The sequence below is a fragment of the Oncorhynchus kisutch genome, linkage group LG13 (assembly GCF_002021735.2).
Source record: "Oncorhynchus kisutch isolate 150728-3 linkage group LG13, Okis_V2, whole genome shotgun sequence".
NCBI classification, from domain to species: Eukaryota; Metazoa; Chordata; class Actinopteri; order Salmoniformes; family Salmonidae; genus Oncorhynchus; species Oncorhynchus kisutch.
This window is the reverse complement of record NC_034186.2, coordinates 62761775-62775259: the sequence shown is the minus strand read 5'-3', so window position 1 is coordinate 62775259 and position 13485 is coordinate 62761775. Positions and strand designations below refer to the sequence as shown.

Below are 13485 nucleotides of genomic sequence, written 5' to 3'. Positions count from 1 at the left end.
AACACCCACACATACAGTACATACATGTGAGAGGAGATGCGCAAACAGCCATGTCTAGCGAAACTGAGTAACAGGCTACAAGACTTACGGCTAGCCAAGCATTATCGTGGGAGTGGCGACTCATACACAGAGCGAGACAAACAAAATGTAAAACGGGTTTCCTTCTCGAGATCAAGTGACACATGGCACCTTACCTGTAGACGTTTGAGGAATTCGGATGGTCTGCATTTATTTGTATTAATTGGACAAAGTTAAATGTAAAAAAATATATATATATATATATCAGGAAGACTGGTAAACCTATAATTAAAACGGCTTTTATACGGTAGTTTTTCCGACTAAACCGTGGGAAGACGTGAAAAGCACAGGACAATCATTACATCTGCGGCTGGTTGGAAAGTTGGCTATCGCAGCAGGTGCAGCCACCAAACCGGTGAGTCATTTGCAAGTAATTTATATATTTTTTTACCTGACCATGAACTAAATGTCTATTAAAAAGTCTATGTATGTATACTGAACAAAAAATGAACTCAACATGCAACAATTTCAAAGATTTTACTGAGTTACAGTTCATATAAGGAATCAGTCAATTTAAATAAATAAATTAGTCCCTAATCTATGGATTTCACATGACTGGGAATACAGACGTGCATCTGGTGGTCATTGATACCTTAAAAAAGAAGTAAGGGCGTAGATCAGAAAACCAGTCAGTATTTGGTGTGACCACCATTTGCCTCATGCAGCAAGGCACATCTGCTTCACATAGAGTTGATCAGGCTGTTGATTGTGGCATGTGGAATGTTGTCCCACTCCTCTTCAATGGCTGTACGAAGTTGCTGGATATTGGTGGGAACTGGAACACGCTGTTGTACCTATCCAGAGCATCCCAAACGTGCTCAATGGGTGACATGTCTGGTGAGTATGCAGGCCATGGAAGAACTGGGACATTTTCAGCTTCCAGGAATTGTGTACAAATCCTTGCGATATGGGGCCATGCATTGTCATGCTGAAACATGAGGTGATGGTAAAGGATGAATGGCATGACAATGGACCTCAAGATCTCATCACAGTATCTCTCTGCATTCAAATTGCTATTGATAAAATACAATTGTGTTCATTGTCCGTAGCTTATGCCTGCCCATACTATAATCCAACCACCACCATGGGGCACTCTATTCACAATGTTGACATCAGCAAACCACTCGCCCACACGACGCCATACATGTGGTCTGCGGTTGTGAGGCCAGTTGGATGTACTGCCAAATTCTCTAAAACAATGTTGTAGGTGGCTTATGGTAGAAAAATGAACATTCAAATGTATATCAACAGCTTGGGTGGACATTCCTGCAGTCAGCATGCAGATTGCATGCTCCCTGTGGTATTGTGTTGTGTGACAAAACTGCATATTTTAGAGTGGCCTTTTATTGCCCCCAGCACAAGGTGCACCTTTGTAATGTGCATGCTGTTTAATCAGCTTCTTCAAATGCCACATCTGTCAGGTGGATTGATTATCTTGGCAGGAGAAATGCTCACTAACAGGGATGTAAATAATTTGTGCACAACATTTTAGAGAAATACGCTTTTTGTGCGTATGGAACATTTCTGGGATCTTTTATTTCAGCTCATGAAACATGGGACCAACACTTTACATGTTGTGTTTATATTTTTGTTCAGTGTATTTTCAATGTGTGGTCTAGTTTATTTAGTCATGGGACATTCAAGGCATCCTGCCAGGTTCTCCAATAATTTTGTAGCAGCCTACCAAGGGGACCATACTTTTCTAAAAATGGGTTGGAAATTATATTTATTTCATCACCATGGTTCGTTTGACACAATTTAAATATTCAAATTACACCATTATCAGACATGATAACATCTATCAGTATGATGACTGTATGATGACAGGCAGCCTACTGCATTTACAGTATAACCAGGGAAACATTGATTTAAAAAAAATCTCAAATTGACAAATGTATTTTAAAGAACAAATTGACTGGGATATATTAGTTTGGTTAATTCAAGTTGTGTTAACAACATTGACAGTAACATGATGTGTTTCTCCCCTTCCTTCCCAAAGGACTTCATGGCTCATAAACTTATGTCTCGTTGGTCTGTAAGAAGAAGCTAGGTAATGATTTAAAGGAAGACAACCCTTAAAGGTATATCAAGTGTGTTTGCATACTTTCAAGTGAAGTATTAGGTTGGCCACAGTATTAGGTTGGCCATAAAAAGTTGCCAATTGATGGCACTGATGGATGGGATGTTGGGAGCTTTCTTCATGAGCCACAAATGTTTGAAGTTAAAAAAAGGACAGTAAAAGGAGGAACAGGGCCAACAGGTACGCTCAAGATATATAAAAAAAAGCTTATATGGACATAAGGTCACATAGACATTTTCAGCATGGTTGTACGTACGTTCCCGATAGGCCGAAGCAACCCCAGTTAATAAGCCTAACCTTTAATTAGGCAGATAAGTCATTGACACCATGAATTCAAAGGATGCTTGGTAGTACAACACATTGCACATGTGAAGCAAATGTGTAGAAACATTGGAGTGCATTAGAGCACCCTGAATGTAAAGCTGGATTAAAGAGATACATGTTTGAGGGTTTGAAGAGCGGATGACACATCATTCTTCAGAAAGAAAGATGACATGTATGTTGTTTCACCTCCTACTGTTTACATTCCTTGGACAGAGTCCTGTCTATGGTTAGAGATGAGGAAGGTGAACGATCGATGGAGGAAGGGGAGTAGAGATCTAAGAGGGGGAGGTGAGGAGAGAGATGGTGTATGGAGAGGGGAGAGACAGTAGATGGCAGTCAACCATTCAATTCACCTTATGTCTTAAAGCATACATCCACTGACTTCCAGCCATCATGCTAATGCTAGTTAGAATTGTCTTGCAAAACTACCTCTAACTTCCTTAATAATGGACACAGAGACATGAAAATGGTATCCACAAGTTCATCTGACTTTGGGGAAGTAGATCCCAAAGTATCCCTTTTAAGGCAGATGAATTACGAAGAATGTGAGAAATGGAAGAGCAAAAATATCAATAGGGACTAGGAGACAAGGCAGCTAGGCACAGAGGCACAGTGACATTGTTACCTACCTTTAGCCCATGCAGAGGGAGGCACCTGTCTGTTAATACACTCAATCACTTAATGGCACATGTATATTTAATCACTCTTGTTTTCAGTCTCTCAACTCGGTAACACACAGGAAAGCACTACAAATCAAATTTTATTGGTCACGTACACAATGTTAGCAGATGTTATTGTGAGTGTAGTGAAATGCTTGTGCTTCTAGTTCCTACAGTGCAGCAATATCTAACATGTAATCTAACAATTCCACCACAACTACCTAATACACACATCTAAGTAAAGGAATGGAATAAGAATATATACATATAAATATATGGATGACCAATGACAGAGTGGCATAGGCAAGATGCAAAAGATGGTATAAAATACAGTGTATATACATATGAGATGAGTAATGCAAGATATGTAAACATTATTAAAGTGACTAGTGATCTATTTATTCAAGTGGCCAATGATTTCAAGTCTGTAGGCAACAGCCTCTCTGTGTTAGTAAAGGCTGTTTAACAGCCTGATGGCCTTGAGATAGAAGCTGTTTTTTAGTCTCTTGGTCCCAGCTTTGATGCACCTGTACTGACCTCGCCTTCTGGATGGTAGCGGGGTGAAAATGTAGTGGCTTGGCAGGTTGTTATCCTTGATGATCTTTTTGGCCTTCCTGTGACATCGGATGCTATAGGTGTCATGGAGGGCAGGTAGTTTGCCTCCGGTGATGCGTTGTGCAGACTGCACCACCCTCTGGAGAGCCCTGTGATTGTGGGCGGTGCAGTTGCCGTACCAGGCGGCGATACAGCCCGACAGGATGCTCTCAATTGTGCAGCTGTAAAAGTTTGTGAGGATTTTAGGTGACAAGCCACATTTCTTCAGCCTCCTGAGGTTGAAGAGGCGCTGTTGCTCCTTCTCCTCCACACAGTCTGTGTGGGTGGACCATTTACAGCTTGTCCGTGATGTGTACGCCGAGGAACTTAACTTCTCCACTGCTGTCCCGTCGGTGTGGATCGGAGGGTGCTCCCTCTGCTTTTTCCTGAAGCCCACGATCATCTCCTTTTGTTTTGTTGACGTTGAGTGAGAAGTTGTTTTCATTGCTGAATCTTTTAACCATACCACATGGTTAAACTCTTAGACTATCGATACCGACAGAATAAGAACAAGTTTTTGATATTAATTACTAGTCTGCAGCTAGGAATTCGGTATCATTGAACGCGAAGAACGACAACCGAAACATTCATTCTGTAACAAATGAACGAATGTCACTCTGAACTATCCCCTCTAACCAAGACCGAGAGAGAGGACGAAACTCTCCAACAGAAACAAACTTTTCACCAGCAATCAAGACGACACACTGAGCGTAAATATATATATATTGATTGCAATTGTTCCCGAATGAGTGAACGTTCATGTGCAAAGGATTAGCATTTCAATTGTTATAATTATCGCTCTGTAGTGACTTCTTAGTCGACCCCCACTTCCCCTTTTGTCTAACAAGCCACCGTGCCGGTTTAGCCCACTAGGGCACATTCTCCTATCATTTCTTGTAACCATATTTACTGTTTGTTTATGCATTTCTGTGAATGACTTAGTTAGTAATAAATAAATGATTTAAGACAATTGATGTATGGATGACTCATAGTGAAGACTAGGTTCGTGCAGATAACCAACAATTTACGACGTTTGGAATGAGACTAACGTGAGGTTAAGTAAATAATTCATTAATTCGAAGACTAATTTATCAGATACAATATCTGAAAAGTTATTTTAGGAAATGATAACTTTGTAATCTGAATATTTTTCCTTGGTGCCCTGACTTCCTAGTTAATTACAGTTACATGATTAATCAGTTGATCGCGTAATACTAATTAGAGAGAATCTTTGATAAAAACTATGTCTTCAATTTAATGATAGTAAAGACACGACACTAGTCTCTCAACACACTTCATGATGACAGAAGTGAGTGCTACGGGGCGATAGTCATTTAGTTCAGTTACCTTTGCCTTCTTGGATACAGAAACAATAATGGCCATCTTGAAGCATGTGGGGACAGCAGACTGGGATAGGGAGAGATTGAGTATCTTCGTCAACACACCAGCCAGCTGGTCTGTGCTGCTCTGAGGACGTGGCTAGGGATGCCGTCTTGGTCAGCAGCCTTGCAAGGGTTAACACGTTTAAATGTCTTACTCACGTCGGCCACAGAGAAGCAGAGCCCACAGTCCTTGGTAGCGGGCCGTGTTGGTGGCACTGTGTTATCCTCAAAGCGGGCAAAGAAGGTGTTTAGCTTGTCTGGAAGCAAGATGTCGGTGTCCGCGACGTGGCTGGTTTTCCCTTTGTAGTCCGTGATTGTCTGTAGACCCTGCCACAAACGTCTCATGTCTGAGCCGTTGAATTGCGACACCACTTTGTCTCTATACTGACATTTCACTTGTTTGATTGCCTTGCGGAGGGAATAACTACACTGTATGTATTCGGCCAAATTCCCAGTGACCTTCCCATGGTTTAATGTGGTGGTTCACGCTTACGGTGTTTCGCGAATGCCGCCATCTATCCATGGTTTCTGGTTAGGGTAGGTTTTAATAGTCACAGTAGGTACAACATCTCATATACACTTCCTTATAAACTCACTTACCGAATACGTCAATATTATTCTCTGAGGCTACCCGGAACATGTCCCAGTCCGCATAATCAAAACAATCTTGAAGCGTGGATTCCGATTGGTCAGACCAGTGTTGAATAGTCCTTAGCACCTGTACATCCTGTTTGAGTTTCTGCCTATAGGAAGGGAGGATTTGCCGAAGGGAGGGCAAGGGATGGCCTTGTATGCATTGTGGAAGTTAGAGTAGCAGTGATCCCGTGTTTTTCCAGCGTGAGTGCTACAGTCAATATGCTGATAGAATGTAGGTAGCCTTGTTCTTAAATTTGCTCAGTTAAAATCCCCAGCTACAATAAATGCAGCCTCAGGATATATGGTTTCCAGTTTGCATGAAGTCCAGTGAAGTTTCTTGAGGGCCGTCGTGGTATCTGCTTGAGGGGGGATATACACGCCTGTGACAATAACCAAGGAGAATTTCCTTGTGAGATAATACGGTTGGCATTTGATTGTGAGGAATTCTAGGTCAGGTGAACAGAAGGACTTGAGTTCCTGTATGTTGTTACAATTACACCATGAGTCGTTAATCATGAAACATACACCTCCGCCCTCGCGTGAGTGTGTCAGTGAGGGTTGTCCTCAGTGTGGGGCAGTGGTGAAAATGTACCCAATTGTAATACTTGACTAAAAGTAAAGATACCGTAATAGACAATGACTCAAGTAAAAGTGAAAATCACCAAGTAAAATACTACTTGAGTAAAAGTCTAAAAGTATTGGGTTCTAAATATACCTAGGTCTCAAAAGTAAATGTAATTGCTAAAAATTACTTAAGTATCAACTGTAAAAGTATAAATAATTTCTAATTCCTTATATTTACCAAACCAGACATTTTCTTGTTTTTTTTGGTATATAAGAAAAACCAGGGGCACACTCCAACACTGACAATTTACAAACAAAACATTTGTGTTTAGTGAGTCAGCCAGACCAGAGGCAGTAGGCATGACTAGGAATGTTCTCTTGATAAGTGTGTGAATTGGACAATTTTCCTGTCCTGCTAAACATTCAAAATGTAACCAGTACTTTTGGGTTACAGAGAAAATGTACAAGTTGTCAAAAAATATAAATAGTAAAGTACAAGTACCCCAAAAAGTACTTTAAAGTACTCTACACCAGGGGTGTGGTTCGATACTGTACCATGCAGGGCTGGAGTCTGTCTAAACCTCATTACATGAAGCATGATACACGACACGTGGTTGAAGGAATTCATTAAATATACAACCTCCCTACTAGTCTCTTGTCTCTCACTCTCAAAGGCATGCAGCACACACACACACACACACACACACACACACACACACACACACACACACACACACCACTCTGTAAGGATTCAATATTTAAATGTTTAATTTTTCTGTCATCAAAAGGAGGCCTATAGATTGTGATGTCCATGACCTTGACAAGACATCACCTTTAGAGGTTGCTGTGACTACATTATTCAATGGGCTCTGAGCACAGTCCTACTCTCATACATATGGTATGGATTCCATTTTGTATTTGTTTATGCTCAGCTAGAATAAAGAAGTAGTTATGATTACATCATAAAACAGACCAGGAAGTAGGCAACAGTTCCAGGCATTTGACACACTGCTATTCATTTGGTTCCCAATGCAGATCATCTTAACAAATCTTTAGGTCTTAATCCTTCTTAATCTCATTCCAGGTGTTTAGGACAGTGATGTCATTGAGAGTGTGGCATCTATGTATCAAACGTTTCACATTGTTCTTGTAAAATACAGAAGGTTGAAACAGGATTTGGCTGCATTTTGTTTCACCTCTTCTCTCAAGTGCGCTAGTTGCAGTATCTTTTTGTTTTGACGTGGTCTCATGTTGTTTCCATGACAGCATAACAAGTCCAACATGCAAACCACATAGTGAGTTAACAATTTAGTAGCAACTTCAACTTTTTAACGCTTCCTCAAAATCTAACATGTACTAAATTGTAATTATAATCTAATAGTTGATTCTGTAGCTGCCATGAGATGTATTTTGTAAATAATGAATTGCAGTGAAAGTATGAATAAAGGCCTTTACATAACATCTGTCCATTCTCTCGTACCCTTCCTCTCCCTTTCTCTCTCTCTCTCTCTCTCACCCTTCCTCTCCCTTCCCCTCTCCGTCAGATGATTGCCACACCTCCTCACTCCCCTCGTCTCCCAGGCTCCCCGTCATATCTGGGAGGCCGCTGCATCCCATGTCCGGCCCCCCCACCCTCCTCTCCTTGCCCCTCCCCTCCCTCCTCTCCCTCCTCTGGAGGGGTGACACTACGTCGGACCCCCCCCTCCTACTGTCTCACACACAATCTGGACCACCTCCGCAGGCACAGCTGGCAGCCTGGAGCAATGATGTATGGCTGCCCCCCGCAGTACCAGCAACGCAGGTAGGTGGCACACTAACAACCAATACTTACTAGTCCAGTGGTCAACAACCCGCTTTAGGTACAAGACTACAAGTTGCCCATAGAGACAGATCTAGGATCAGCTTACCTTCCTCAAATCCTAACCTTTATCATTAGGGCGGGGAAACCCAAAAATGACTTCACATCAGTGTCGAGGGTAGAGGTTGATGGTGCCGACGGAGAAGGGTGACATCTTACGAGTTCCAACCCAACTTTGCTCAATAGTGACTTTTATCGCAAACTTACACACAATTTGCTGCTACCACTCTTTATTTTACTCTTAATATTATCTAACCTGATAACTTGTCACTTTACCCTGCCTTCATGTACACATTAAACTGCATTGTTGCTTAAGGGCTCATAAGCAAGCATCTCACAGTAAAGTCTACACCAGTAGTATTCGGCGCATGTGACAAACAAAATTTGATTTAGATTTGATTTGAGTGAGATAGTGATTTGAGTTAAATTCACAGCTTGCAACTCAACCATGTTCCTGGAGGGCTGCGAGAATTTAGGAGTGAACTGTGTAGGATTATGATAGCTATGTTCTAATATTTGTTTTAGGGAATGGCTGATCTAAGACCAGTGCTACCAGTATATAACTTCCCACACATATAGTCAATGCTGTTGTTATCTCTGGCATTCCTGCTCTAACTGCTGGTGTTCTTATCAGTGCTGTTTTAGCTGGCCCTCTCCTACTCTCTTATTTGCTCATCTCTTCTGCTCCTAATTCACTGGGCATGGCAATGTTCTCTTTCCCCTCTCTCTCTCTGTCTTTGTCTATCCTTTATCTATCGTTCTTTTTCCACCCATTTATCCAAGATGTTGGCAACAATTTAGATTAAAAAAAATATATATATATATATTTTTTTTAAATCACTAACCCTAACCCCACCACTCCTCCCCTGATTGGAGTAAACAAATTAACAAGAACACTTCTACTTCCAGCTTATACTATCAGGAATCAAGGTAAGACCCAGATGCAGACACATCAAATTGACAATGGTTTAATTGTCCAACAGGGGCAGCCAAAGACAGGTCAAGGCAGGCAGGGGTCAGTAAAAGTGGGGCAACGGTACCGGGCGGCAGGCAGGCTCAGGGTGGGCAGAGGTCAACAATCCAGAGGTGGTGCAAAGGTACAGGTTAGCAGGCAGGCTCAGGGTCAGGGGCTGGTTGACTTGACAAACAAGACGAACTGGCAACGGACAAACAGAGAACACAGGTATAAATACACAGGGGATAATGGGGAAGATGAGCGACACCTGGAGGGGGGTTGAGACAATCACAAAGACAGGTGAAATGGATCAGGGTGTGACATATAAACTCAGCAAAAAAAGAAACATTCCCTTTTTCAGGACCCTGTCTTTCAAAGGTAATTCGTAAAAATCCAAATATCTTCACCGATCTTCATTGTAAAGGGTTTAAACACTGTTTCCCATGCTTCAATGAACCATAAACAATTGATGAACATGCACCTGTGGAACGGTTGTTAAGACACTAACAGCTTACAGACGGTAGGCAATAAAGGTCACAATTATGAAAACTTAGGACACTGAAGAGGCCTTTCTACTAACTCTGAAAAACACCAAAAGAAAGATGCCCAGGGTCCCTGCTAATCTGCGTGAATGTGCCTCAGGCATGCTGCAAGGAGGCATGCAGATGTGAAACAACAACTGCCCAAGTTACACCAGGAACGCACAGTCCCTCCATCAGTGCTCAGACTGTCCGCAATAGGTTGAGAGAGGTTGGACTGAGGGCTTGTAGGCCTGTTGAAAGGCTGCTCCTCACCAGACATCACCGGCAACAACGTGGCAAAAAGTGCTCTTCACTGACGAGTCACGGTTTTGTCTCACCAGGCGTGATGTTCGGATTTGCGTTGATCGTCGAAGGAATGAGCGTTACTCTGGAGTGGGATCAATTTGGAGGTGGAGGGTCCGTCATGGTCTGGGGCGGTGTGTCACAGCATCATCGGACTGAGCATGTTGTCATTGCAGGCAATCTCAACGCTGTGCGTTGCAGGGAAGACATCTTCCTCCCTCATGTGGTACCCTTCCTGCAAGTTCATCCTGACATGAACCTCCAGCATGACAATGCCACCAGCCATACTGCTCGTTCTGTGCGTGATTTCCTGCAAGACAGAAATGTCAGTGTTCTGCAATGGCTAGCAAAGAGCCCGGATCTCATTCCCATTGAGCACGTCTGGAACCTGTTGGATCAGAGGGTGAGGGCTAGGGCCATTCCCCCCAGAAATGTCCAGGAACTTGCAGGTGCCTTGCTGGAAGAGTGGGGTAACAGCAAGAGAAAAGAGTGGTCTCACAGCAAGAACTGGCAAATCTGGTGCTGTCCATGAGGATGAGATGCACTGCAGTACTTAATGCAGCTGGTGGCCACACCAGATACTGACTGTTACTTTTGACACATTATTCCATTTCTGTTAGTCACATGTCTGTGGAAATTGTTCAGTTTATGTCTCAGTTGTTGAATCTTATGTTCATACAAATATTTACTCATGTTAAGTTTGCTGAAAATAAACGCAGTTGACAGTGAGAGCACTTTTTTTTTTTTGCTTAGTTTACATACTATGTAAATGTTACGGACACCATCTATTTTACAATGGTTATCTTTTGTTTGTTTTTACTCCTGTCCTTCCGCTACCCTCGACCCCTCCCATCTATTTCTGAAGACCATCTAGTTTGATTTCTATTTGCCTTATATTTGTAACTGTGCTGTTTAACAAAAGTTCTGAACCTATATACATTTTACGGACACAGGATACAATTTGGGGGAGGGAGAGAGGGCTCAGAGACAAACCAGAAGTATAAGTGCAGCCGCCAGCAAATAAAGCCGGGTCATCAACACAATGTACTCTCAAAAACAAGAAGAGGGTCAATCACTAAGCTACAGCCTCACACACTCAGGATGAGTGACTGCTGCTTTCTTTACTAGACCTCTACTCCACTCCTCTCCTATCTACTCAACTACTCTACTGTGACACTACCCTCTCCCCCAGTGTGAGTCTGGAGGGTTTCGACACAGAAGAGATGGAGCAGGTACTCCTTGGGGCCCTGGAGGGGTTCAGCAGAGGGGGGAGGGACCCTCGCCGAGCCCCCATCACCTCCTATGGCCAGGAGCTGGGCTCCCTGCTGTCACTCACAGAGGAGGCGGCGGGCTGCCAGACCCAGCTCTTCTCCCCATTTGAGGTGAGGCCTAGTCCAGACTGCTAGGATTAAAGCATCAGATGAATTATCCTGTGAATGACGTGTGTGTGTGTGTGTGTGTGTGTGTGTGTGTGTGTGTGTGTGTGTGTGTGTGTGTGTGTGTGTGTGTGTGTGTGTGTGTGTGTGTGTGTGAGTGATAAATATAATTTGCTGACATTAATGAGATAAAGTAATCTTATTTAGAACACAGACAGTAACACACACACACACAGTCACATGCACACGTCTCGTGCAAGCAGTGGCAGCACGTCTTGGGTTATTTTGTTGCAAATACACACAGTCACTCACTGATGCTCTTGTCTTTGTTTATTATGGAATGAGCTTTTCATACACTCTCTCTTTCTCTCTCCCCTTTCTCTGTCTCTCGCTCGCTCTCTCCCCTCTATCTCTCTCTCTCTCTGACACACTGTGGCCCTTGTCTCTTGTCTGTGTTTTGTTAGGAGCAGTCTTCTCAGCTGCAGGGCTTCAGTGCCTCCGCTCCCTCCCTGTGTGCCAGTCCCAGTCTGCGCCAGCTACCCAAAGCCAACCTCCACCCTCCAACCCACGCACACACTCATACACACTCTCAGACACCTCACACACACCCCTACACACACTCACAAAACCACCACCATCATCAGCCTTGCCATCGCTCCTACTCAAACTCCAATTCCATCTCCCAACGCCACTACCAAGGTAGGACAGTAGGACTCTTCATTTGTGAGTGTGTGTGGGGACTCTCCTGTTTTGAAGGGCAGATATTAGTGTGTGTGTGTGTGTGTGTGTGTGTGTTTCTAGCTGTGTGCAGCTATGCGGAAGCCTTCTTCCTGTGTTTGTTCTCACTGTGGGCTGCTGCTGCTGTCATTAGCCACGGAACAGAAAGCGCTGTGTTCTCAGGCTCTCCTATCTCCTCTCTCGCTCTCTTCATTTCACCTTTTGCATGTTCACTATTCATCCTTTCATTCCATGGTATCGGCAGAGATCGTTTTAATCACTCCTTGATGGTCTTTAATCAACTGTCTTCTGTTATTTCATCCTTGTCTGCCTTCATGCGTTTGTTAACTCTTGGTCTCAGCCATCATTTGGATTAGCTGTGTTTGCCAAGAAGCTGCAGAGCAGAGAGAGGTTTGTCACTTATCAGGCGATGCACTTCAATCTATCTGGGATTGTGTGTGTGTGTGTGTGTGTGTGTGTGTGTGTGTGTGTGTGTGTGTGTGTGTGTGTGTGTGTGTGTGTGTGTATGGATGGATGGATAGTTTTGAGATAATGGGATGACTAAGTTTGTTTCCTTTGTTTCTGCTTTCTGCCTCTTCTCTTCCTCTCTGTATCTGTCTCTTTCACTTTGTCTGTCTGTCTGTCTGTCACAGAGTCTTCCCTGGGCTCTGTATTTGGGGGTTCCACACAGAGGTGAGTTGTCTCTCTCTCTCTCTCTCTTCTTGATGACCGTTGTTCACTCACAACCCTATAGAGCACATGATCTCATCTGTCACTGACTGCTTTTTGATACACATACCCATAGTAACACACCTTTTCCTTTAAGCTAGGCTGAATGCAAACTCTGTCTTATGGAAGGATGTTGCTCTTCACCTCTTTCTCAGTGTGGATGAGGAGCTTGGTGAGCTGTGGAGGCAGGAAGAGAGGCAGCGGCTGGGTGAAGAGAGAGAGAGGTGGAGGGAGGAGAGAAGGACGGAGGGACTGAGGGGTGCTCCCCCCGGGGAGGAGAGGGGGGAGAAGACAGGAAGGCCTCTGGGACGCACCTTCAGCTTCCTGCGCAAGATGGCCGTCCAGCGCAAGGTGAGAGAGTGAGAAAGAGAGAGAGAGGAGAGTGTGGGTGTGTGTTTCAGAGTGTCTGTGTCTCTCTGTGATTGTGGGTGCATGTGGATGTGACCCTGTCACAGCTGTCACTATGCAGTAGAGTACTTGAGTAGAGCGCAGGACCATCTCTGAGGACAGAGAGTTGGAGTTTGGTAGTAGGCTAGCTTCCCCTGCAGTGTAGAGTCCCAGCAGTGAACTTCCCCCAGAGAGGAAGTGACAGTATCTGCTTTATTTAGATTCAGCTGTGAAACACCCCCGATATCAATTTTACCACAACCAAGGCAAGGCCCTCCAATTCAACACATATGCTGTTTGCCAAGACTGTAACACAATGTTA

The 13485-nt window shown here is 43.6% G+C and overlaps 2 protein-coding genes across 4 annotated transcripts in view; one reads left to right on the top strand and one right to left on the bottom strand.

Moving 5' to 3' along the window:
* LOC109901956 (transmembrane protein 79-like) overlaps nucleotides 1-288 on the bottom strand; it is a 33027-nt gene extending 32739 nt beyond the window's left edge. Inside the window, exon 1 of the mRNA XM_020497983.2 lies at nucleotides 195-288. The gene's annotated coding sequence lies outside the window, so the exon portion shown is untranslated. The remainder of the gene's footprint in view (nucleotides 1-194) is intronic.
* Nucleotides 289-324: 36 nt separating this feature from the next.
* Nucleotides 325-13485, top strand: part of LOC109903561 (rho guanine nucleotide exchange factor 2) — a 57325-nt gene continuing 44164 nt past the window's right edge. The window contains exons 1-6 of one of the 3 annotated variants that reach the window (XM_031786857.1): nucleotides 325-433; nucleotides 7862-8118; nucleotides 11147-11336; nucleotides 11801-12029; nucleotides 12701-12740; nucleotides 12932-13127. In XM_031786857.1, the coding sequence (XP_031642717.1) occupies nucleotides 7862-8118; nucleotides 11147-11336; nucleotides 11801-12029; nucleotides 12701-12740; nucleotides 12932-13127 (912 nt within the window). In that variant the 5' untranslated portion in view covers nucleotides 325-433. Of the gene's footprint in view, nucleotides 434-7861; nucleotides 8119-11146; nucleotides 11337-11794; nucleotides 12030-12170; nucleotides 12459-12700; nucleotides 12741-12931; nucleotides 13128-13485 lie in introns of those variants that run through there. The other 2 variants (XM_031786856.1, XM_031786859.1) reach the window with 2 other exon arrangements.